Raw genomic sequence first — 27,080 nt, 5'->3', positions numbered from 1 at the left:
AGTTTAAACTTGCAAACCTTTTATTCAAACTTATATTTTGGCACAAAACAGAATAGCACTATTACTGAATGAAAACTGAATATATTTTACGTTTACTCGATGTAAGTATGTCAGAAAGCTACTCAATAATCAATAATAATATTGTAATATTTTTCTGGTGTCTCTTTATGTGATTTGTCAATTGTATCAGCTGTTGACTTACGAAGTTATGATCGCGTAACTCGCCGTAGTGCCAACAGTCCCATTGCTAAAAGTACGATAGACGAGAGGTGTCATCACATTTTCTACTTTTATTCGCTATGCTAAGAACACAGAGACCGTGGCGGTCTTCTACAAGTAACAAATTCCTCATTCGAGTTTGATAATCATAGGTGTAGTATTGCATTCTCAGAAGCGGCTGTCATGACTACTCCTACGCTCCTAGTGCGGATGCGAAGTACCTATTTTAAGTTAAAGTTATACATAAAGTTTTTTAGATTTTATAGAATAAATATCATCACAAAAATTTTATGAGGAAAGAGCCGTGCCTCTGGAAGAGATCTCGGCTCTATTGGCTGGAGTGAGCATGTCAGCCGAGTTGTACTGACCAGGTCGAAAGAATACGACCTCCATAGCATGTGGCGCAATGACGACCGTTGCCATGACGATATCGGTTCATGTAAACTTCAACAAAATTTTTTTAAACATTGAAATATAGACCTACAACTTAATTCAATTGTGCGACAACTCATATATTTTGCTTATTGAACTATGTATTTGGCTGAATTTACTATTTTTATTTCTACATACAGTCGGATTAATCCTCATTCATCGACTTTAAGAGTACACAGTATGATGTTTGGCGAATTTATATAACGTAATACAAAGGTAATTAAATACTAAATCTCATGTACACAACTCCTTAAAGGAAAGCTGATAACCATAACGTCAATTCGTATTTTGCACAAATTGACGTTATGGTTATAGCACTGAAATACACTGAACTTAGAAGCCTTCATGACATGTAACAGTGTAAGTTTTAGCATTTTTTATGAAAGGTTCTGTCCCTGTCTTTCATTTTTTGTGATTGCAATAATTTACGAATAAAACATTCAAATAAATTTTCTCAATTTCTAGATGACTGTATTTATATAAGCGTAGCCAACTGAAAGCAAAGAATTTGTTCCAAATTATTATATATTAATGTTTAAATCGTGATTTTATCTATACAACTTCGAGTAACAAATATTTGAGCAAGTAATAGTATGATTAGGAAAAACACGGAAATTTTACTTGAAGCAAGTAAAGCGATCGGTTTGGAAGTAAATCCCAAAAAGACAAAGTATATGATTATGTCTCGTGACCAGAATATTGTACGAAATGGAAATATAAAAATTGGAGATTTATCTTTCGAAGAGTTGGAAAAATTCAAATATCTTGGAGCAACAGTAACAAATATAAGTGACACTCGGGAGGAAATTAAACGCAGAATAAATATGGGAAATGCGTGTTATTATTCGGTTGAGAAGCTCTTATCATCCAGTCTGCTGTCCAAAAATCTGAAAGTTAGAATTTATAAAACAGTTATATTACCGGTTCTTCTGTATGGTTGTGAAACTTGGACTCTCACTCTGAGAGAGGAACATAGGTTAAGGGTGTTTGAGAATACGGTGCTTAGGAAAATATTTGGGGCTAAGGGGGATGAAGTTACAGGAGAATTGAGAAAGTTATACAACACAGAACTGTACGCATTGTATTCTTCACCTGACATAATTAGAAACATTAAATTCAGACGTTTGAGATGGGCAGGGCATGTAGCACGTATGGGCGAATCCAGAAATGCATATAGAGTGTTAGTTGGAAGACCGGAGGGAAAAAAGACCTTTAGGGAGGCCGAGACGTAGATGGGAGGATAATATTAAAATGGATTTGAAGGAGGTGGGGTATGATGATGGAGACTGGATTGATCTTACACAGGATAGGGACCGCTGGCGGGCTTATGTGAGGGCGGCGGTGAGCCTTCGGGTTCCTTAAAAGCCATTTGTAAATAAGTAAGTAATAGTGTGATGGCTATAGCGTAAAATATGTAATTAGAACATTTATCTGATTATTTGAATTGTTGCACTGTTGAACTGAGTTGCCGAAACATTATCCTTAAATCACTTTGAAAATGATATATTGCCACTTTTCCTAAACTTTCCTCCGGTATTCTGATCAAAATTTCGAATCCTTATTTCGCCGGTTTCTCGAATGTGGCACGGTCGACTGCGCTGGGCCGCAATTAAAAGGAAAGGCCTGCACAGTGGCGGCGATGTGTGACGAAGCTTTCCTCCACAGGCGACTGTGCCGCGGCAGCACTCGTCGTCGCGCACCGGGCGCAGCAGCATGCTCTGACCGCCATGCAGCCCCCGGGGGCCTTGCTGCGCTCCCGACAGCACCTGTCACTCGACGACTTCGACTATGGCTACTTCGACTACGACCGTCCGCGGCGCCGCATCACGGCGGACGGCACCCTCAGCGGCCTACTCACGCCGGACACCTTCACCGTGCTGCCGCCCCTGCCGCCGCCTACGCCCAGCCCGCCGCCCGCTCCCCGATCTTACCGCTTCGGGTCGCCCACACGGCGCCAGAGGAAGGCGTCCTTCGTCATCCTCACGAGCCCCCAGCCCCAGCTGCCCGGGTCCGCTAGATCCATCCGCGTCTCCTCGCCCACAGAGCAAAGGAAGCCGCCCCCAGCCGGGAGGTCCAGGATCCCGCGCTCCCAACCTGTGTCGCGGGAGCCCTCGCCCACCAGGAAGAAGTCCGTGGGGCAGCAGCGGCGCGCTTCGGTGTCACCCGTAAAGAACGTCAAGCCGCAGTCCCCAAAGAATGCGCGCAAGTCAAGCGTCAAACGGACGAAGGACGACGCCCATCCCTCCCCGTCCCGAATCCCTCGCCCCCCTGCGGCGAGGCCCCGGAAATCGCCTGCGCCATCTCGCGAGCAATCTCCGGCGCGGAAGAACAGCAGAGTGGGAGCAGCCCCGAAGAAGGGCCCCGCCCCGACTGCGAGCAAGCAGCAACCCGTCTTCCGAAAGAACAGCAACCTCAAACCCCTGGCCGGAAAACCACCCCTGCCACCTGGGAGCAGAGGCAAAACCAGCCCCAAGCCAGGGATCAGTGGCAAAGCAGATGCAAAGCCAGACGACAAGTCTAACGCCAAGGGAGACGCCAAGTCCGCTGCCGACGCGCCCAAAGGTGAGGCGGACGCCAAGACAGGCTCGGCCAAGGGAGACAGCGCCAAGGCGGGGAACAAGGGCCCCGCCGCGCAGGACACTTGCGTGTACGTGAACCCCACTATGGCGTCAGCTCCTGCCACGACGTCGGCACCGGCCACGAGCAGTCCAAGTGATCTGACGACTGCGGCCACCAGCACCACATCGGCCACCCCCGGGCCTGCCTCCTCCGCCGTGACGACGCCCGACACGTCAGGGACCCTGGTGAATACCACTACGGCGCCATCCCTCGAGCTCGCCAAGGCGGCCCCCGTCTCCAGCGAGGCGCCCGACGTCCCTGCATCCCCCAAGTCTTCCAGCGCCGGCACCAAGGCCTCCGAGAGGTCTTCGGCGGGCGCCGCAAAAGTGGCAGCCGATGCTGCCGCAGACACCGCCGCAGCCGTTGCAGCCGTGTCCATGGAATCCGTGCGCTCTGCGGACTCCGTGGCCACCGTGCGGGCCGCCAGCTCGCCGAGGCCCAAGAAGAAGGCCGAGGGCGACGAGGTGGCTACTAGTGAGGCCGTCATTAAGGGCGACCCCGACATGGAGTCGCTCAGCCCGAATACCCAGCAGCAGCCCGACGTCAGCGAAGGGTGAGTTTATTCTGTTTTTCACTTTTTCTTAAATATTACGTTGTTGAAAAGATACACAATTCATTTTTATGAAATGTTTGGCGTGTCACTAACTGTTTATCCGAAAAATAAATGCATTTATAGTACTGTTTGAACCTGTCTTCCGATATAGCTGCTGATAAAGATCACTATGAATAGGTATCTAGGTTTAGGTAAAGCATGAACGAGTGAAGTTACTATCTTCAGTTTTTGGGGTTAGGTGTAATGACCTGTTCAGATTATAGGGTGAATTACGTCAATCCTGAAATACCGTTTCAGATTTTTTTTGTAAGTTTACTCATTTTAGTATAATGAAAATTGTTCACGCCCATTTAAAATAATATAAAAAGAGGTCATGTACAGTATGCAAAATGTTTATACTGCACAATATTATTTCCAAATGCGAATCAATTAATAAAGGTAATTATTATAATCTTCAACTGTTCAACTGCAGTTGTGAGCGGGGAGTGATCAGTTACCAAAAGGGGTAGAAATGTAAAATATGAATCTGTAAGATTTTAGGCTTTCAACGTGTTCATGTTCAGAAGTAGATTTGTGGATATTCCACTGTGTGCTGGAACTTAACATCGCCAACGATTTGAAACTACAAACAGGTTCCACAAGAGGCATATCAGAGTATATGACTTTCAGGTTATATTGACTTGCCCTGATGTGTAACTGTATGCATTACCGAAACGTTCGAGATGTTAAGTTTCAGAACACAGTGGAATATCAAAAGTCTGATTCTGATGTGAATACTAGGGGCATGTAAATTCATAAGAAGGCGGTTATGGAAAACTGAGCGTATAAACTCGTGCAAAAAATGGTATGTCTATGAAGATTTAAAACTAGATTGCCGACCCTCTATTTCTTTCCTTTGTATGATACCTTTACAAGAATTTCAATAATTTATAATACTTGCAAGGAGACTAAAATGCATTCGTTACTAAATCGCGAAGTAATTAAAACTAGCGCTTAGAAGCTATGAACCGAATACACACACTACAGAATGGTCAACTATTTCTACTTCGTTCGTAGCATTGCTTAAAATTAGCATATTAGGTTATTCAATGCCATAATTTATTAACATACTCATCATACAGTAATTTCAACTAAGATATAAACTTACAAACAACAGGGATGGAAATTTTTAGTTTAATTCTGTACAAAAGTATCAATCATTAATTCGAATTTCGAATTCTTATTACAGTATAACCTCAAAACTGTATGTGAACACACAAAAAACAACAAAATAGTGATATCTTCTTTTTCAATTGGCATTAAAATGAAGAGTGTATAAAATTAAACGCTTCTTTAGAAAAAAACTTTGATACACAAAAGTATATGTACAAGTATATACACAGTAAATAATTATTCTTTGTATTTGCATTGTAATTTTATTCCCCAATGTACGTCTGTACATATATAATTCGCAACACGTTTTTAATTTCTGTCGTACGTAAACATTTTAGTTAAAAAAAAAAGAGAACAAATTTGCGTGTATCGTGTAGAAATAATCATAATTAAGACTTTTTCCTAAAAATGGAAATTTTAATGCGTTATTTATTATATTTTAGAGGAGTAAAACCTTAATACTGCGAAATTACCTGGGTTTGCCCTACGTTTCTTAATAGGTATGGTAGATGACTGCAAAGTACAGAATAGTAAAATCCTACTTCTTAATAGGAGAAAAGTTTTATTTTTGTGCACACTAGAGGGAACAACTCTCGCTGCATTGTCGCACTTGAATAGATACCAATGCAGAGCAGTAGGAGCGATTGTCCGCTACGTCCTTAATTGTTTCTTGAGACGAGTTTATGAACGCACGAGTGTTAAAATAAATGGTATTCGTTCTCCTCAATTTCTGTAAAAAGTAAACACAACAATGTGCTATCTCTGATTTTTGGTTGTTGTTGTTGTTATTTGTGTATTTTGGCGACATCATCAGTTCCAGGGGGGGGGGACGCATATATTAACAGCCTAACTTACTGTATATAGCTTATTTGCAAATATTGTATTACGTGGCAGCTGTAGAGTAGGACTGCAACACTAACCGCCTAACATCCACAGTCTATAATTCTTAACTAAGAACACTCTATAGTTGTCATAACGTATCCAGTAGAAACATAAAGAATAAAAATAATTGATGTTAAATATTTAATATGCGACGTAACCTAATGGCAATGATAGATTTCTGGAGAACACAATATATAACTATTCCAAAAATATATAATTTTAATAATATAACGAAAATGTTAGACGAAAGCATGAAGAAATCGATTAAATTTCCTATTTTCTTGTATGGTTATGAGAATAGGGTGCTCAACAGTCTTAAAGAGGAAACAGGAACTGAAATCATCAACTTTGTATGGAAATGCGTAGATGTCGAATTAAGTGGAGGGACAAAAGCCAACGTATTGTGGATGCAGGAAGACTGTCGGAATGTAATATTTAATAGTGCATTCATATACAACTATGAACTACGAAACAATGATGTTAGTTAACAATAAAAATTTGATGCTGTTCTTACGAACACGAGAAAAATGATAATTATGTATGTCAACACGTGTGACTGTGAAACAATGGGTAATTAGGAACAACTACGTAAATCTTGAGCAAAAGGTTTCTATGCACACTGCTAGTAGGTTCTTGGGAATATTACGACTTTCTCATGCTTTATTTGCAAGCCAGATTTCACTATTCAAGAGGTTGATAAAATAGTGTAGTGCAAGTGACAGTACATGTATATTTCTTATGTTAAGTACCTATATCAATAGATACAAAAGTCCACCAAAGCAACAAAGAATATAAATATAATTAATGGAATTTTTGCCATGAATTCACATCAGATACTTTTGACGCACTTATGCTAAGTTAAATGTTGTTCTTAAAAGAAGTAATGTATGTGCAAAACTAGCACTTATTCTTAATGAAACTATATCTTATATTATACTCCATAATCAATCAATCAATCAATCAATCAATCAATCAATCAATCAATCAATCAATCAATCAATCAATCAATCAATTTAAAACCCATTCTTTCTAGTTTAACTCTCTCTTCATATTATTTTATTTTCTCCCTTTCATTCATTCTTTAATTAATCTTCTACTGTCGTTCCCTTTTCCATTTTTCTTTTCATTAGTTTATTCAATAACTCGCTCTTTCATTCATTCACTCATGCGCTCACTCACGCCCTAATGCAATTACTCATTCTCTCAAGCACTCACGCACGCACACACTCTCTCTCTCACTCACTCATTCATTCACTATATTACTCACTCACGCACTTACTATATCACTCACTCACTAATTCATTCTATCATTCACGTGCTCACTCACTATATTACTCACTCACCCATTCATTCACTCATTCACGTGGTCACTCACTCACTATATTCGCCTACTCACTCACACACTCACTATATTACTCACTTACCCAATATCTCACTCACCATATCACTCACTCTATTACTCACTCTCTGACATACTCATTCACTCTTTCAAGCACTCACTCTCTCACTCATACACTCTAGCACACACTCATTCACTCACATACTCAATCTCTTACTCATACACTTATTCACTCTTTTACACTCACTTAAGCACTCACACACAATCTAGCACTCATTCACCCACTCACTGTATTACTTAATCGCCAATTCATGCATTCATTCACTCTAACAATTTTACTCTCTAACGCACTCATTCACTCACTATCTCACTCATACACTCACTATTCTTACTCACCCCCAAATTATTCACTCACTGTTCCCTTGTTTATGTATACATTCTTACTTTCACCCATTCTTTCTTTCGTCAATCCTTTCTCCCCTGCATCTTCAATGCATTCACATTTATACAAATATATTCGTCCTTACTTTTCACATTTATATTTTTGGTATCTATTTAGTTTTTCTATATTTCTTTTAAATTAAAGTTCATGAACACAAGAGTATTAATTATTTTCTTTTTTGCTTTTTATGTTTATTTTTCACGTTAATTTCTTTATTTCTCTATTCTTGCATTCATTCATTCATTCATTCATTCATTCATTCATTCATTCATTCATTCATTCATTCATTCATTCATCTTTTTCATCATTATTTTGTTTTCTTTTTCTCTTTTCATTTCCTTATATATTTTTCCAATCATTCAATTGTTATTCTTCCTCTCTTCCTACTCTTATATTCTTCCTTTTTCTACAATCCTCTCCTTTCTTTATTTTTCTTTTGACTCGTTCATTAATTTTCCTCTTATCCTACAGAAGCCCTTGTATCTGTCCCTGTGCTGTTTCTTTCTCCTCTTAGGAACAGAGGTCAGTTATTAAGTAATCCACATCCGCTTGTACGCATGATGATTTACATTGACCGCAAGCGCTTGGACTTGCTGCCAGATTCTATCTACGCAATCACAAGTGCAACACATGTGCATGCTCCAGCAATTCTGTGGTCACGATGAGCGCTTCAAGTGGACACGGGAACTGTAACATGTACACTGCCCGCATATCAAGTAACGGTACAGTATATCAAAATACGTCTCATTCAACAGCTGTACAAAGAATCTCATTTCATACCACTGCATGCCTCTAACTTCAATCAACACGAAGATGTAGGAAACCAAGCAAAATGTTTCCATGCTCTAATTTACGTAATGAACCTCTGTATTAAATTCAAAAGGGCAGTGACATCAGAATTAGTAGAAGAGTGGCGGCAGACCAGAAAGGCAGAGGTCCAGTTCTTGATGGAGGAGGATCATTTTTCGGAGAAACTGCAGTAGAGCCCATTTTTCTTTTCTCTGCAACGTTAAAATAGCCTATTCTCTACTAAATGAGTACGGATATTATTATTTTGCGTTCGAAGGAAACAAATTTGAGTTGAACATTAGTCTTCTTTCAGATCAGCGGTCTATTAAGGAGTTAGATTTACAACTCTGCAATGCAAACACACTGAACGCTCACTGGCACGAACCGGTCGGAACGGAAATCTATAGCAGTCCGTTTTCCATGGAAGCTCTGATGCCCATTGCTCGGAATATTCCGGTATCAGTCGGAGGGCAGTCTGGTTCAATCATGGAGTGGGACAGTAGTGATAGTAGCAGTTCTGAAGATGATTTTATTTTACCGAGTCTTTTAGCTGATGAGGAGGAAAAAAAGAAAAGAAGAAAGAAAACATGAGTTCATAACATTATCCAAAAAAAGAAGTGTTTTTGCCGAATTTAACCATCTTTTCCCAGACGTGTAAAGATCCAGTAATGTTTTTTCAGGACTTTCGTATGAGCGAGAAAAATTTTTATAACTTCATCTGTTATTAGCACATGAAGTAATGAAGGGAAACACCACATTTGGAAGAACATTCAGCACAGAAGAGCGATTAGCACTGTTAAAATTAAACTTTTCATCGTCCATTTTAAGAATAATCAGACTGAACAGCACGTGTTGAGTGGGAAAATACTGAGAAAAGCCAAAACAGTTTTCTCCGAAGACATACGAATGCTGACGATCGCCATCAGCCGTCCCGGAAATTTCCGTTAAGCCTTGGTATTTCTGAACCGACGCATGTGACGTGCGAGGTGCGAGGCCCGCCTCGCACAAATCCGGACTACACGAGAGATAGTGAGTGGTTTCTATGGCTGCGAGGTGCGCAGACCTCGCATCTCTCATTTATACAGGGACATCATTTTATTTTTACTTCAATTTTTATTGTACCTGCGTTTCTAAAGGTACTTGACTCCCACCCCTTTCACTAATGTCCTTGCTAACGTCAGTCATACAAACTTACGGCCGCTTTTGCTAGCAGTGAAATACACAGTACAGAGTATAGTGTGTTTCAGAAATATGTTGCATTTTCTATAGAAGAAAAAGCTTATATTATTGAAGTTTATTTTCACACAAGTATGGTGTGTAGCATAACTGAATTTATCTGTGTGGACTGAGCACAAGTGAAGATTAGAGTTACCGAAAGTACGGTATCCTATAATATGGTGCGGTACTTAACAGCATTATTTAAACAAGAGTTTTGTTTTACTATTTGTAGGTATGAAGGACGATGATGGAAACTGGAATTACAATATAACCGAATGTGAACAACAGTTTTTATTTTTTTTTCTTCACAATTTCCTGATTATATCATTACGGAATATTTTCGTAGAAATGTCATTAATTTGGTAGATAAATTTAGAGAAACAGAGTGTACAGAAGGAAGAAAAGTGTAAGATGGCCAACAAAGGTGACAGAAGATGCTGTAGAAGATGCTAGAGAAAGAATGCAGCGAAGTCGTAATAAGTCGGTCAAGAAGTTAACTGTAGAAATTGGGGTTTCTTACGGAAGTGCTTACAAAATTCTCAGGAATAAATTAGGTTAGTAATATCTGAATAAAATAGACATTACATAATGTATATAACCGCCTGAAGACACGAATTTGTGAAAAAAATTGTTACTATTATACTGTTTTTTGATGAAATACTGTAAACTAATGACCAAACTGAAAATCGTAATACTATATTTCCCTGTAACATAAATGGATACACTACTTTTCTCTCCTCCTATAGCTGGTAAAATGATTTGTTTACATATTGCACTAGCAACTCCAAACTCCTATAATGGAAAGGAGGTAACAGTGTTTCCGAGTATAGCCAGATAAATGTTAAAAATGTTAGTAAAAATGAAGTGATGTCTCTGTAGAAACTACACTATCTCTCGTGTAGTCCGGATTTGTGCGAGGCGTGCCTCGCATCTCGCACGTCGCATGCGTCGGTTGAGGGAAATCAAGGCTTTAGAGTCGTGTCGCGAGAATCCTGTCCGTAGGACCAGCAAGCGATTGCTTCCATCCGGACAAGTGAGTGTTTACCGTTTAAAATACATGGATACTTCTCAAGCAGAATATTTCCGGTTCGTTCCGTTCCGATCGGTTCGTGTCAGTGAGCGTCAACCTTAAGGATATATTTACACAATTCTGAAAGAACTAGTTGTCTCTAAGTTTAACAACAAAGTACTACATCTTCCATGCAATTATATATTACTATAAAGTGCACCTTTACACTGACAAGGTAACCGGTTAGCGTGGACACTTATTGACTGTGCATTTGAGCAAATAATGCCATTTAATCTAAAATCACTCAATACATTTCTCCAAAAATTTTAATACATAGGTAAAGTATTCTTTTCTTCGTGTTTAGAAGCTCTGTTCTTATATTTGGTAAGTTCCATTTTAAATAAATACATCTATTACCAGGCACTACATCTCACTTGACGATATATGTCACGGAAATAATATTATTGTTTGTACAATCTGACGTCTGATTAGTGTTATATGTCACTAGTCAGCGATGTACGGAATGGAGGCGGTAAGAGACCGGGTTAGTTGCCTCTTGAGTGATGCCTAATTGGTGTCACTTATAAGGTGCCAATTAGTCTTCGGACTGCTGACTAAACAGACAAATATTAAGAATAAAGCATAATTAAAATATTCAGTATCTTCGTGTACCATTTTATATTTTTAAAGTATACAAAAATACACTGTGATACTGAAAATAGATTTCGAAATTATCTGTCTATCTGCCATGAACTCCAAATATATCCTAAATAGCTAAGCGAATTAGCTATTATCTTTAGTGAAGACAGTCTGATTACACCTCAACTAGCAGCAGGATTACGATTCCTTTTATTAAGAACTATGATTACTCATTATTAAATCAAAGAAAATGATCACTTTCAATGTTGAGTTTCGTAAATAGAAAATATCGGAAATGATCACAATATACAGTATATTCATTCGTACATACATACATACACACATGCATGCGTGTGTGTATGTATGTATGTATGTATGTATGTATGTATGTATGTATGTATGTATGTATGTATGTATGTATGTATGTATGTATGCATGTATGTACACATAGCGGCAAAAAGAATGAGCCGGCCGACAATTTCTAAGTTCCAGAGACATTGCGCATGCTCGTCTCGTCAAAGTCGTAGTTCACTAGGTAACACATAATTAAACCATTTAAATTTGCTGTATTTTGTTTTAAGAGTCTAAAATATGTAATAAAATCGAATGACGGGTTGATTCTAGATACACCAGGGCCCTTGAAGAGTGAAATAATAATAAAATTGATAAATACAAAATCAACCGGAGCGAATATGAACAGGAAAACCACATATTATATCGAACTGACATTAACAGTCCCAGTGGCGTAAGTCGTTACGGCATTGGTCTATTGAACAATTGGATAGTAGTAGCTCGAGGTTCGAAACCCCCAATATTATTTTATTTTTATTACAAATTTGCCATCATATGTGTCTCGCAAAGCTATAATTATGTGGCGATATCTCTTACAATATGCCCAAACTCTAATAAATAATAAACCTCCCTCTCTCTTTCTCTCTCTCTCTCTCTCTCTCAAGCAATACTGCTATCTGTTAATACAACGGAAAACGATATCCAGAAGGAACAGTTTTCTTCCAGCAGGATAATCATCCGATACACACCGCCAACCGGATTCAAAGATGGTTTACGAGGAGGCGTGATGTCGACCCAGTCGACTGGCATCCAAATTCACCAGATATGAATCCGATTCAAAATTTGTGGGCTGCAGTCAAAAGGATCCTACGCTCTAATTGGGCAGAACAACCACGTGGGAGGAGATGGCCAAGAATTTAGACCTGTTCCATAACCTTGTGAACTCCATGCCGCGCAGAATGAGGGCAGTTGTTGACGCAGGTGGTTTGTGGACGAGATACTAGTCCTCACCACAGGCCTTCTTCTGTTAATATATGAAAAAATTGTTTGTTTTTGTTAATTTAATTATTTATTTGTGTTTGATATGCGTCCGGTTTTTTAGGATGTGAAACAAGTATTTTTGTTTAGGCCAGGTCTCACCTATTAATAGTCCACAGGTGATGGGTAATAATAGTTTTGCAAGGCAGGCATAACGAAGTTTAACAAATGTCATTTCACATTTAAACTAATAAATTAAGTAAAAATTAAAATAAAAAAATAATAATTTTACCGTACCGGGAGGCGAACTCTCAATCTCTGGTACGGATGTCAGACTTCTTACCACTCGGCCACACACTGCTCGTAAGGTTCACTACATTATAGACGGACGACTTTCAATGAAGAGTCACCACAGCAATGCCTTGCAGTGGGTTACGTTTACACGAGTGAACCGCGCGATAGAACTTAGCATTTCTATCGACCAAGAGTCGGCCCATTCTTTTTGCCGCTAAGTGTATATATGTATTTTTATACTTAGATTTTTGCACTTAAAATAAATAAAGTTTTTGCGTTTGTTTGTAAGTGCAACGTATAACTTTAACGTACAAATTGTAAGTCATAATTATAGAGGAAACTTGCAGAATTTCATCATTAACAAAATTATAACATTTTCAAAGAAAAATGTGTATTAATAAAAACGTTTCGAAAAATCGCCTTTACAGATTTACCACATCAAAAGAAGAACGAAAGAGTAACGCAGCGTATTACACAATTAAAAACAGTCATACACGGAAGAGTATGTACTCAGATTGATACTATTATACTCAAGATGATACTTCAGACTTCAAACGTATGTGCTTTGTTCCAATAATACTATTATTATAAAAGTCACGTAACTCGGTCGTCGTAATCCAGCTCGCTGCCAACAAATCTACCAAGGCGGCTAGTTTCTGAATTACGGTCAGAGACTAAGTAGATAAATAGTTCTTTATCCCATCCTAGCATTATGAACAGGTTGTTACTACATCGAAAATCGTGCGTAATGGGCTTATTATAGCACGCGTGCCGATAAAAGTAATGACTAGGGCTAGGATTTTGATGAAATTGCATCTTTTTTCTAGTAAGCCAGAAACATTGCTGCTTTAGTATTTATATGCCATGTGATAAACTGAGTGTTTTAAAACATATTTGTTAGGGCATTATTTTGCATTTTTTACCTCTTACAACTCATAAGAGCATTTTAATTTTCATTTAATTTTCGCCATAAATCCCCATTATTAATGTAAAATATTATTTATTTCCTTTGATATTTGCTCTATATATTTTTTTCAATTAATATGCATTATTTTGTATATTATTTTAATCGTTTTTCTACACAAATATTGTCATTTTAACGTAGTACACCCTGACGTAATGGATCAGTCCAACCACCCCTTCAATACAGACTCCTCTATACCTGTTAGTTCCGGATAAGAGGGCCTTGTGGTGGACTACATGGAACTACATCAGGTAAAATAATTCATTAAAGTGTACTACTTAGAAAAATTATGTAAGATTAAATAAACTTAAATGTTGGTACTAGAATTTAATTTAGCTAATTACTAGTCTAAATAGTAATATTCCTACTAAGCCAATTATGTAAGATCAATGTTTAGGGCATTTTAAGGGCATTTTTAAAGACTTTTAGTTCATAAATGCATTGTTTTCAGAACATTTTTTCATGATTTATAGGTCATCAAAATCCTGGCCCTAGTAATGACTTATTTGCTATGACGTAATACCGGAACGCTTGTTATCTTGGTTATCGCTTCTACGCGCGACGTAACAAGAAATGAAATGCAGGACAGAAGGTAACGTATCATTTATTTCCTATCTTTAACAATTTTGTATCACTTTTGTAATACCACATAAAACAGTTCAGAGAAACTATATTAACAAAATAAAGGAATATTTGTAACATAACCTGCAAGGACATCCATTAGGCCTACTCTTTACTCAATACCAAGGCCAGACGCAACTAATGGATACGAACATATTAAGGCAATTTGTCAGCTATGGATCCCGAAATGAATTTCTTTCATAATTTCTTTCCTACAATTTATAATGCTAAGATTTCAAAGTGTTGTATCCTAATCGTGGATAATCTTATTATGACATTCGTGAAAATTGACGCATGAACGATAGTGATTATCCACTATTATTGAAGAATCTGAACTAAACATAAACAGTAAGGAGATGGTCGTAAAAATTTACTTACTTACAAATGGCCTTTAGGGAACTCGGAAGTTCATAGCCGCCCTCAATTGGAAAAAAAGAAGGTGAATAACAATGATCGAGGAATCCAACGTAAGCAAATATGTAATATGCTTAGGATTCGAAGTTCATTGCCCTTTTCGAGAAACAGCGAACTAAATTGTAAGTTAGAACTAGAGTCTGACATTTTTAAATCATATTTTTTACGAAGGTTATTACATTATGTAGTAAAATTTTGTTTCATTTCTATATTAAATTTCCTGTACACCGAAGGTAAATCCTGCCGGAATCATTATTCACTGTCACTGGCTCTTCAAATGGACAGAAACTTGAATGGAGTGAAAGTAACATGCTGCAAATGCGTACGCAGCTTAATTGTGTTTGATTTCACCAGCCTTTATGTGGCGTTGAACAGTAGCCTACGAGTATCGATTAAGCACGGAAGGTAAGAAATTGCATACAGAGGAAATGAGACTTATTCTTCTTGCTCACTTTCAAGACGCGACCTGAGGTCAGTTCCGCTTCCAAAAGAAACAATGCGACCGCCTTTCCGTACATAACGCAGAGTGGATCTAATACACAATGCAGTCCGTTACTTACACAAATTGTTTTACAGCTTTTGTTGCGTGTCGACAGAGCCATTGTACAAAAAGAACAAGATGTCGAAATAATAATGGATGTGGGTAGAAAGATCATCTTCGTCGTAGTCGTAGTCGTAGTCGTAGTCGTAGTCGTCGTCGCCACCACCACCACCACCACCACCACCACCACCACCACCACCACCACCACCACCACCACCACCACCACCACCACCACCACCAATAACAACAATATGTCATTATGGTTTAGACCTTTGGCTTGTTCCATGTCCTTAAAACTGATCTCGCAGTCTCTTTTTTGGTCTTCTAAAGTCTTAGTTTTTCTGAATAGATGCATGCGAGATGCGAGGTGTGAGGCCCGCCTCGCACAAATCCGGACTACACGAGAGATAGTGAGTGGTTTCTATAACTGCGACGTGCGAGGTCTGCGTACCTTGCAGCTATAGAAACCACTCACTATCTCTCGCACAGTCCGGATTTGTGCGAGGCGGGCCTCGCACCGCAACTCGTACGCGTCAGTCAGAAAAATCAAGGCTTAATTGATCTTTTTCTCAGTTTGGCTTGTAATTGTGTACTTTTTGTTGTGCTTCTTTTGGACATTCAATCTGCATGTTCCTTCCAGTTTAACTGAATATTTTAAATTATTATTTCTATTTTTGATTCTCCAAAAGAATGGTAGTCGGGTAAGAAGATATTCTCTAATAAGCAGACAGAAAAAAATTTGCTAGTCGAATAGCTACAACGGTGGTTTCCAATTAACCTAGGACTGAGGATCCTCTGTTTTTAGAAACCGAGCCATAGACTCAATACTTCCCTGAATATTATTTTTATACTATGAGTACGGTAGTTGTCTACTGTATATGGATCAAAGCAATTTGTTTAATAATAATCACTTACAAACTCTAGATCGCCTATGCCGTTTGGTCAGGACTAGTCTGTCTATATTACAATAAATATGATTACTACATAAACAAAGTTGTTATGAGATGATGGGTTGTTGGACGTATACGCGCAATATATTTCATCAGGTTCATTTTAGAAGAAAAAATTGTGTGCAGACATACGTGGATTTAGAGATTGCCTGCATCTTAACTGCTAAATTACGTAAGTTAAGAGACTTGTCATTAAATAATAATTCATATAATTCCTTGCCGGTTTTACCTGATATTTAAAAAAGGGTATTGTTATCTATGACTCGTCTATGTGTTTGAAATGCGATAAATTGATCGGACTGCATTTTCAACTAGTTGTGAATGTGAGTTTGCTTTTCCATTAACAAATTATTCTGGTAGATTCTTGAAAACTTTCTCACTATTTCAACCTGCACAACAAATTAAATTAAAATAACACGTTGCTTTATCGAATATAAATACTAGGCCTACTCGTACTTTTAACTATCTTATTTTAAAGTCTTACTTATAAGATTTTTCCAAAGTTCTTCTTATATTCAAGATCGAAGTGCCATCTGATATAATGTTTTATATAAATCTAAACTGAACAGTCGAGGCATTGAACTTTACCTTCATTCATAACAACAAAATAGTCTTGTTCCCATGATTCTTGGAAACTAAAACGAAACCTACAATTTATACGCATAATCCGTCACTTTACATACCCCTGATTAGGACGTTATGGTACAGAGTTCAACCTCTGCTTATTGTACGTGTACCGTACGCAGAAGGATAGAATATTTGTGGAGGGAGAAATGCAGGGGTGGTGTAAATAATGTCCACGCGGGAACATACTGCCATTGCCTGGTTTAGGTAACAACCAAACCACAGTTACCTTATTTTTGTAAAAAAAATATTCGCTACTTTACCATGGGAACAACGTAAAGTTGAAGAAGTTACCGCCGTAGTTTTGAAATTGTAAGTAAAATAATAAGAGTTGTTTCAAATAAATAAGCTGAATTTGTTTAATCATGTGTTCCCCTGGGTAATAATACAAGAAGACTGTAATTTCATTGAAATTTTCACTGCTTAAATTACCAAATATGCAGATTTTAAACAGTACTCAGACAAAAAAGTCGTGTGTAATTTTGATTCATTAATAGTCGATAATAATGCAAATAAGTTTATTCTATATATCTTACAGTTCTACAGAATAGCGAAGTGCAAATTTTCATATTTTAGTATTCTTCAGATTAAAGTACTTTCGGTATTCTCCTTGCGCAGGCCGTCATAGGTTGAAGTTGTTATGTTGGTAATTATTAAAGTGATAAACGACGGAAGCAAATTCGCGGCGACGCCCGTACGCTGCCGACATTCCACACTAGATGGCAGAGGCATTGTCATTGCTCGTTTCCGGCTGTTCGGTTGACTATTAATATTCATAGATGTCATCGTAGCTTGTACCGTTAATTTATTGCCATAGAACCACACATTAATTTTCCGACACTTTAATATTTAATGAAATTGTTTTCAGAGATGTTAGTAGTGATATTATTATCTCACAAATTAATTATTTTATAGCTAGTAGAAGAAACGAGTGAATAAATCTATACAGCAGTTTTCAGATTTATAAAATACAATAATTGGTTTATCTTTTTAGGTAGTTTTAATGACGCTCTACCAAGTAGGCCTACTGGGTTATTTGGCGTCGATGAAATTGGTGACAGCGAGATAGTATTTGACGATATGAGGCCAAGGATTCGCCATATATTAACTCACATTCGCATTATGGTTGGAGGAAATCTCGGAAAAAAACCCAATCAGATAATCGAACCTATGCCAGTAAGAAGGCAAGTGCCTCTGCAGACTGAACTACGCTAGTGGCTTATTATTTATTACATTATAATTATTATAACATTGTATTATGTTATGTTATATTATATTATATTATATTATATTATATTATATTATATTATATTATATTATTTCTTTTAGGTTTAAATTGAAATTAGTCGTAAATAATTACATGCATTGGTACCAGGTGGTAATAATTAAACTGTGTTCAGCGTGGCACAGCACGGACTGTAATGATCGTAGGAGTGTGAAACTTCGTATATATGCGTATTGTCGTTTCGATCCAGAGTGGCACATATTGAAGGAAATCTATCTCCAAACGTTAAGCTTTTACTTCCACATAAAAAAATACAGGAGTAGATAATATTTACAGAAAGAAGTTTTAATACCATGAATTTATTATTTATCAGAATGGCATCTATGATTTACCCGACATATTTCTGTAATGTTAAAGTAGACTCTTGACCAACTACATATTTTCACTCCATCGTATTTCTCTAATTAAGAACCTCTGGTTATTTTTAATGCAATACTGTAAAAAATATAGAATATCTTAATGTAATATTGCTAACGAAATCTTATCACGATTTGTCGATACTCGATACTGATGCCTATTTTAGAGCTTCGATACGCTTGTTTGAGAATTACTTTGTTACAGTTCTCTACCCTTTCAGAGTAACAAAGGTGCTTTAACAATAGCGGTTGTTTGCGGTGCTGCGTCATCTGCGCTTAAAAACGCTTTACTAAAATATTCCGCGCTTCATTGGTCACATTTATTTCAGAAGCAAGTACGTAATGCGGTCATTGCCAATTTTAATTAGACATCTGAAGTTCATTTAAACGTCTTACATCTGTTCAACATTTATAGACAGACAATGGCAATACTAAACGTTTATTATTTTCCTAGCAATTCCTCTTGCGCACCTCTACTGCGGAATATACTGAGACTGTTTGACATTTCTGTTTAGCCACGGGTGAGGATTATTTGAGGGGTTCACAACTAGAGTGGACCAAGTCCATCTGGAATAGTTCTGAGATACAAGTTCCTGGCTCACGCTTAGCAACCTTCACCTTCCATAGGAAATGCTGCCCTCTGTGGAGTAACAAATGAGTTCTGGACTTTGTTTGTTATGGCAATGAATAAATCTAAGTTTTCTTCATCCAAGATTGTATTAATCCACAAACTGATCATTGGTGGACTTGGTCCACTCTGGTTGTGAGCCTACTATTACAAAATATTTTTGAATGGTGTAAAAGAAAAAAAAATGTTTAAAACTCGGAGCAAGTTGGATATATCACCTGATAGCATAAACTTTGATATAATAAAAGCCTAAACCATCTCTGAAACGGAGATAAATAAATAAATAAATAAATAAATAAATAAATAAATAAATAAATAAATAAATAAATAAATAAATGAAAATGAATAAAAATGAATGAATAAATGAATAAGTAAGTAAATAAGTAAATAAATAAATAAATAAAAATAAATAAATAAATAAAGTAAGTAAGTACAACCCGTTTCAGCTCACGTTACCCGCTGCGTCTTCGTGAACCATCCGTTACGTCATACACTGTACAGTCGCGAGAGAATATTAGTCTATCAGTCTAGACTAGAGCAGCGTGAGGGACGTGTCTGCACTCCGTTGAAGCAATTTAATACTGCATTAGTGAATTATTTAGTTGTATTATCATTGAATATACTGTGCATTGAATCGAACGGTACGTATTTATACTCCAATGAAGCATTTTAATACTGCATTAGTGATTCATTTAGTTGTAATATCTTTTAATATGCTGTGTATTGAATGAAAATGGAATGTGATGAAACACAAAATAGCAGAAAAATGTAAAACCGTGTTCCCTAACGAAACTTAAACAATTAACTAGCGAGTGCATTCACAATATCGATGTTGAGGACTGGCAAAAGGCGTGCGATAAAGTCAAAACGATTGAGGAGGATTATTGGCGACGTGATGCTTTAATGGAACAAGAAATTGAGCAAATTACAATTAATGTAGGTCTGAGCACAAGCGATGATGAAGAAGACGATAATAACTGTGAGGCCTCATGAAATGAATCTGAAGGTGGCAATACCACTGATACAGCAGGGAGTTCAACAGACACGGCAAGCGAAGCAGAATAAATGATGGAAGCGTTTTTACAGCATTATCAATAATACAGTAAGTTTCTTTTTAAATGTTACCATATACCATAGACACAAAAACAATATTGTAATTTATAATACAGTACCTTATATAGGCCGAACCTAAATAATTTATGAACTATTATAATTATTAACTGTATAATATTAACCTAATATAATACTGTTCATTGTCAAGTACTACAAACGTCAAGGAATCCTGTTATACTATGATCGCTTCCATTCTACTGTTGCATGGTATGCATACTGTCTATAACATTGCAACACGTACTGTACCATGTTTCCTATCCCCGCAACTCCCTTGCTGCCCACAGTCACCCTAGTTCTGATGTAAACAGAGACGGTAGCGACATCACTCCGAGAGGTAACGTGAAGTGGAACAGGTAGTAAATAAATACTGTAAATAAGTAGGTGAAAGGGAAAACCACTAATACAAGGTAGTTAAAAATATGGAGTCCTTTTCCTAAAAATATCTATCGCTCTAGATAGGCCTATTCCTAAGTATCGAGGGTATCTAGGACCCAACTCTAAACCGTATAGAAGACATTTCATTACGCCAGCTTCGTGAGTCACTAGGCCTATTCTGTTATTCTATTTCTCTTATCCTGCAATTTTATTGCAAGAGCTTTCCAAACTACAAAGACTGGTTAGAATTAGTGACGTGAAAATACGACAATAAAAGAATAATGGTGAAATGAAAATGGCAAGATAATTTACTCAGTTGTCTCATGTTTTAGAAGATCGAATTCAGATCTCTAGTTCAGTAATTAATAAGTTACTGAAAGATGTGATCCTATCCTTATATTTTTATTAATGTTTGCATAGAAGTTTATTCAGCTTTTTTGCTGATAATCTACTTTCTTAGGTCCCTAACCATCAACTGAAAGATTCCCTATACTGAAATATCCGGTTAAGTGGTTAACAAGGCACAAACCACTGTTTAAAATAATATAGTATATAAATAAATATAGCCTACTAACGACTGAATAAAGTACCTACTCGCGTCGTGGATTACAGGCGCTATGTTCGGTTCAAGTTTGTCGAGTATGGCGAAAATAAAAATTCGCCGACGTTCGCTCTGCAGGAAGAGGCCTGTCGTGTTTGTTCCATCCTGTTACAAAAATATTCGTTGTCCTTTACTCCTACTCCTTCATGTTTCAACCGCTTAAGGATTTTAGTACATATCTTGCTATTAGTTCTCCATATGAAATGCGACGAAGTTTGTAATGTCTTGGTTGCCACTCTCATATTCGAACACTGCGGACACTATTATCTACACGTAAGCAATATGAAGAGAAATACATACAGGGTCTAACAAAATTACTTTACTTCTATTTGATATTTTTTGCAATTAAGTGAAAGCTTAAAATATATTCCCGTTTTTCGGAAAATTACGCTCTTATAATATATATATATATATATATATATATATATATATATATATATATATATATATATATTCGAGTGAGAGTTGATTTAGGAAACTAGGTTGCCAAGAAAAGCACAGTAGTGCAATAGTTGTATTGAGACAAGGTAAACTTATCTGATTTTGAGCGACGGAGCGCTGTAAATCATGGCTCAAAGTAGGAAGCCAATTTTTAGGAGTAAAATCTGGAAGCGAGTATCTCCTGAATGAACAGTAGTTTCGAATGGAACAAAAATAATTTTATTATGATCTTCTGTCCCTACCATATGTCATAAATTATTGTCCCTGCTGTCCTCTAATGATAAGAAATAGAAACTCACCTTTATCTCCACAAGGGAAAGGTATCCCCGTAACATGCCATGAAAGCACTTGGGGGGGCATGGAGGTAGAGCCACAAGGATGAGTGCAATAAAAACGCTACAAAGCATTCTATACTTGTTTTTTTGAAAGATGGGACATGGCAGTTAAGCGGCCGAGCTTGGAACTACAGTGCCATGTTGCCAATATGGACTACCCTCCTACCAGCTGATTGAAGCTAGCAATTGTCGTTAAGGTGGCTGACGTTAAAACATTCATTGACAATTGACGCGAAGGTAAGAAAACAATACAAAAATCGACAGACAATCAAAGACGAAATGCACCAATGCTAACATTGTGTGAACAATAAATGTCGCCAAGAGAGCTATTAAGCACTCGTCATGTGGCAAGTGTAAGTTTGGCAACTCAACCGTTGTTACCATAGCAACAGTCCTACCACGCTATGTAACATTCAGTTCTTTTTCCGATCGCAACGCTCCTGTCATGTCCCATCTTTCAAAAAAACAAGTATAAGCATATATTGTCACGGTGTAGGCCTATGACCATGAAGAAAGATGCATCCATTTTGTTACACTCTGAGTACAATAACGTAGCAACCTTGCTAGGGTTTCCACAATAAACCGGGAACGAGAACAAGAACGAGAACGTAAAGCGAAGACGTGAACATGAAGATTTTTCATTCACAATAAACCGAGAACGGAAACGCCTATGCATATCGATATGTATGTCAAAAGCGATATTTAATGTCGGTATTACGCATTCTGATATCATTTGTGTATACTTTACCCTAGATCATATATTATCCAGATTATAGGTTATGAAGGTAACAATTTTGTCAGGTTTACTATGCTGCCATCTAGATGTTATATAAGGAGTCACGTCATAACTCCCATTTGAATTGCATTAGCGACTGTACTGCCATCTCGTGTTCGTTTACGGCGGACGGATGGCAATCCTGTCGGTTGTTCTCTTCAAAGTGCAACCGATTTTAACATAGGAATGAGCAATCTATATGTGATCTGGGACTTTACCAATGCATTCTCTCATGAGTACAAGTCAGCCATCATAAACACAGGTAAACCAACTTCGAAATTTTAAGAGTTCAGTTCACGTGGTAGTCTGGTCACACATACACGTAGCATATATGGAAAGTGATTCTACTGAATTTGTTAGTTACAAATAATGAATGGACAAGATATTATGTCAAGGCCTTCTTACTACAAAGTATACTACGACCAAATAGCTTTTTGATGGCAACAGAATGAATCTAGTAGGCTGTGATCGAAAACGAGAACGGCAAAGTTCAAACTTGGCCAACTCTCCGTACCCGGTCTCCGGCAAGCTTCTCTTTAATTGTGAATGATCACATTTAAATACATTTATTTTAAAAAATCCGTTCTAGTTGTCGTTTCCATTCCCGGTTTATTGTGAACTAGCCTTAATCCGTGGCGCGACAACCCATGAAGGGTCAAGGCCGACCAGTCGACTCCTGGTTTCACGCCTACATGCCTCAGCAGAGGCGCACGTTTATCCAGCCTGCATGGGGGTTTCGTGTGGTCAGCAGGATGATCTCTTCAGCCGTTAAAGCTGATTTGGAAACGGATTTCGCTTTAACCTTCTAAACGAATGAAAATTCATAATGGAAGTACAGATGCGAGTTGGTTACCTACGTTAACGAACCAGCCGAATGGCACAGGGAGGGGATGCTGAAAGAAAGACGATAAAATAAGATCTCTAGTTGCACAGTGGGTTGAAGGTCTGTGATATCTATAACTAGCGTAGCTCCCGAAATTCACCACAAAATTTTATGAGAAAATTCCTTCCCCATGAGGACCAGAGGCGCTCATTTCTTAATGCGAATTTAGGCATGAGGCCTTAGGCCAGTCATGTCAATTGACGCCCGTAGGTGCAAGCGCGCGCTTTAGAGCTCAAGAGAGCCTGAGCGCTTTACAGCGGAAAGGAAAGAGACAAATGAAAGAGGTAGTATATGCCGCTTGGTCGAGCTATATACAGGGACGCCCAGCACTGATTCAATGGATAAATGGAAGAGAACTTATTGAAACTGCATCCATGTTAATTTTTATATTTGTCTGGGAAGTATAAGTGCATTATAAGAATGTAAACTTTAATTTTAATGTTCATTTTTCACAAGTTTGCTTTTTTATTCGAAAGGAATATTTCCTCAACATTTTTATAGAAACGTAAAATTTTAAAATATGTTTATTTAGTAGCCTCACAGGTACTGAAACAATGTTTTCGTAAATATAATGTATCATAAATACGTAATACTGAAGACAGTGTACTGAACATTTTGAAAATATTCGCATGGAAAATGTTTGTAATGAAATGAATAAACAAAACAACTACTGTTACATCATAAACAAAAGATATATCCCGTGTATTGTAAAAACGTCAGCTCTATAGCTTCAGGAGATGTCGAGAAAATAATTTAACATTCTGATGATAGGAAGTTGCGCAACAGTATCACCTTAAAATCATAATCCGATAAAAGTTTTGTTATGTAATATTAATATGTTAGTTAAACCATATACCTAGGTAACTTTGCTTTGAACTATAATATTGTTTTGATTAGTTTATTGATTACTTCTTTTATAAGGCTAAAGATACCATCAATATCAATTCCAACTTATGTCATACTCAATCTTTTTCTTTAAGATATCGCTTTCTTTATTAATGATGTGTTTCATTCACTTAGTACAGTATAGTTGTAGTTATTATGGAATTTATGTGAATATTCCTTCTTAACCCTTTATTATGTTACTAACGTTTAAAATACAACTGCAATATTAAGAAATTGGTGTTAGTACTTTTGTTTTACGGACAACACAGGTAATATCACACAGAAAGAAGCCACATAAAAATAACGACATAAAATTTCACGTTCCGTTTGAAGTTTGTACACCACTGTTTTCTTAATCCAACATGCTGCTTATTCATATGCATAATCCTTCCTCCTTCCATGCCTAGCGCTTATTGCCAGCGCACGACGTCAAGGTCAGAAAAATGCGTTTGCTTTGGCAGTGGCCTTAGACCACGACGCTATACTGAGGGACCTTGTAAGAGTTCATTAACTTAATACTCCATTCAATTACAAAGTGATGTTAAACGTCATAAGTATAATAGGATGGTGCCCTCGTGTTTACAAGCGGAACTCGTGCAGCGAACCTGCGCCCAGGCATGATTTCGAATTTCGCTTGAGCTGATTATGTGAGTGGGCTTCTTTGCGAAGTGTTACTCAACGTACTGCGATTGCTAGGTAATCCCATGGTGAATCATCGAACTTTTGCCGTTTATTATCAATTCCACTGACGCTGATAATAATTGTGGTCGATACCGCGTCGTTAAATAACCGATTTAAAATAATAGAATAATTATGATTTTGTGAGTGTGTGTGAAGGCATTCGATTAAAAAAAGGATAGAAAGATCACAAAAAATCTCAATTAGGACAGCTCTCTCGCCGTCGAACTCCGTCCCTCCCGAGTACTAAGTTAGCACTCTAGCACACCTCCAACCTTTTCGGTCCTTGCCTGGTAATTTGACCTCGGATCAAAGGAGTCTTTTAATCACTGTGCGTTTGAGCGACAGTCGAGAGCTTTCAGGGAAGTGGCAGCAAACGAGGCGTTCAGCATCGCACACTAAAATATCTGTCGCAGTGAGACAGCCAACACCTGCCTCGGCTTCACGTCCCCATAGCAACATAACTCTCGCTCACAACTCGCAAAATATTTTGACGTTCCGTTAAGTCTTGCATGGCTCATGGCCTCCTCTACACTAACAACAGGGATCATGTTCTCCCAGATATACGGGGCGCCAACTTTCCTCGAGAAAGAAGGAATTAAATTAATTCTTGAAGGGTTTTCTGAATGCCAAGACAAATAATAAATTCTATTCAGACTCCGATTAAAAGTGAAATAAAAATCATACGTAATGGTTGAATGTAGGCTATATTATGAGATAATCGTTTGGAAGCTCTAAACGAAGTTAATCGGAACAAATTGCTTCTTAGCAGTATCTCGTAAATAATAGTTTTAGTGTAAATTAATGAAGTCACTAAATCGCATAGTAGGCTAAGAGGGTTGGTAATTAGTAAACAGTTTTTCAGCCGTAAATCACAAGACAGTTAACACGGTGATGTAAGAAGATTACATAGCCTACTTTCAAATTACGAGCAAAGTGGGGAAAGAACGGAAGTGCCCCAAGAAAATTGCTCAGCATCGTCATCTTTATCAAATACAAAATCCTCTTTAAGTGTATGTAATTTGTACTTGTGGCATAAGGACGATTAATGGTGCGTCGCGTAATTAAATACAGAACACACAAGACAAGTGTTAACCCTTGTTTTTTCCACTTTTAATATATGGCGCTTGGGCCCACTATGGCTCTGAACCCTTCAACTGATCGAAATAAATTGTCAATGGACGAAATTCTGCTAACAACCACAACGATAGAGCTCCCTTAACTCATATAAGAAGATTCCAGTTCAATTATAAAACCGATGTGAGCGAAAATAAAATTACTAGACACCAAGAATTTAACTTGTACTCTACTTGTTCACAGGGAGTTTCTTCACCAATTGAACCACTTGGTATTAACTATAATTAGTAGAAATCGGATGTTTAGGTCTAAAAGTGGATTTCAGGTTGCTGAAAATGAGTTAGAGAAGAAGAGAAAAGTAAATTACTATTGAAAATTATAAGGACATTCAAAGAAACATAAGAAAAAGAGAAACGTAGAAAACAAGAAGTCAAGAATGCAATCCACTTCACATGCTCCATTCTTATCCATGCTCACATTTCAAATGCTTCTAGTCGCTTCTCTTCACTTCGTCTTAATGTCCAGTTTCTGCTTCATACAATGGCACACTCCACGCAAAGCACTTCACTAGTCTTTTCCTTAGTTATTTTTCCAGAGATCAGCAGAAGGTGCTCTTTTTCTATTGAAAGTTTCCTTGGTCATTGCTATCCTCCTCCTTTTGACTTCCTGGCAGCAGCT

The 27,080-nt window shown here is 37.6% G+C and overlaps 1 protein-coding gene across 1 annotated transcript in view; it reads left to right on the top strand.

Moving 5' to 3' along the window:
- stum (mechanosensory transduction mediator stumble) overlaps positions 1-27,080 on the top strand; it is a 228,329-nt gene that overhangs the window by 41,504 nt on the left and 159,745 nt on the right. Inside the window, exon 3 of the mRNA XM_069821472.1 lies at positions 2,317-3,823. Within this exon, the coding sequence (XP_069677573.1) occupies positions 2,379-3,823 (1,445 nt within the window). The 5' untranslated portion in view covers positions 2,317-2,378. The remainder of the gene's footprint in view (positions 1-2,316; positions 3,824-27,080) is intronic.

The sequence above is a fragment of the Periplaneta americana genome, chromosome 3 (assembly GCF_040183065.1).
Source record: "Periplaneta americana isolate PAMFEO1 chromosome 3, P.americana_PAMFEO1_priV1, whole genome shotgun sequence".
NCBI classification, from domain to species: domain Eukaryota; kingdom Metazoa; phylum Arthropoda; class Insecta; order Blattodea; family Blattidae; genus Periplaneta; species Periplaneta americana.
The sequence above is the reverse complement of the archived record's forward strand: the minus strand, read 5'-3'. Positions and strand labels throughout refer to the sequence as shown.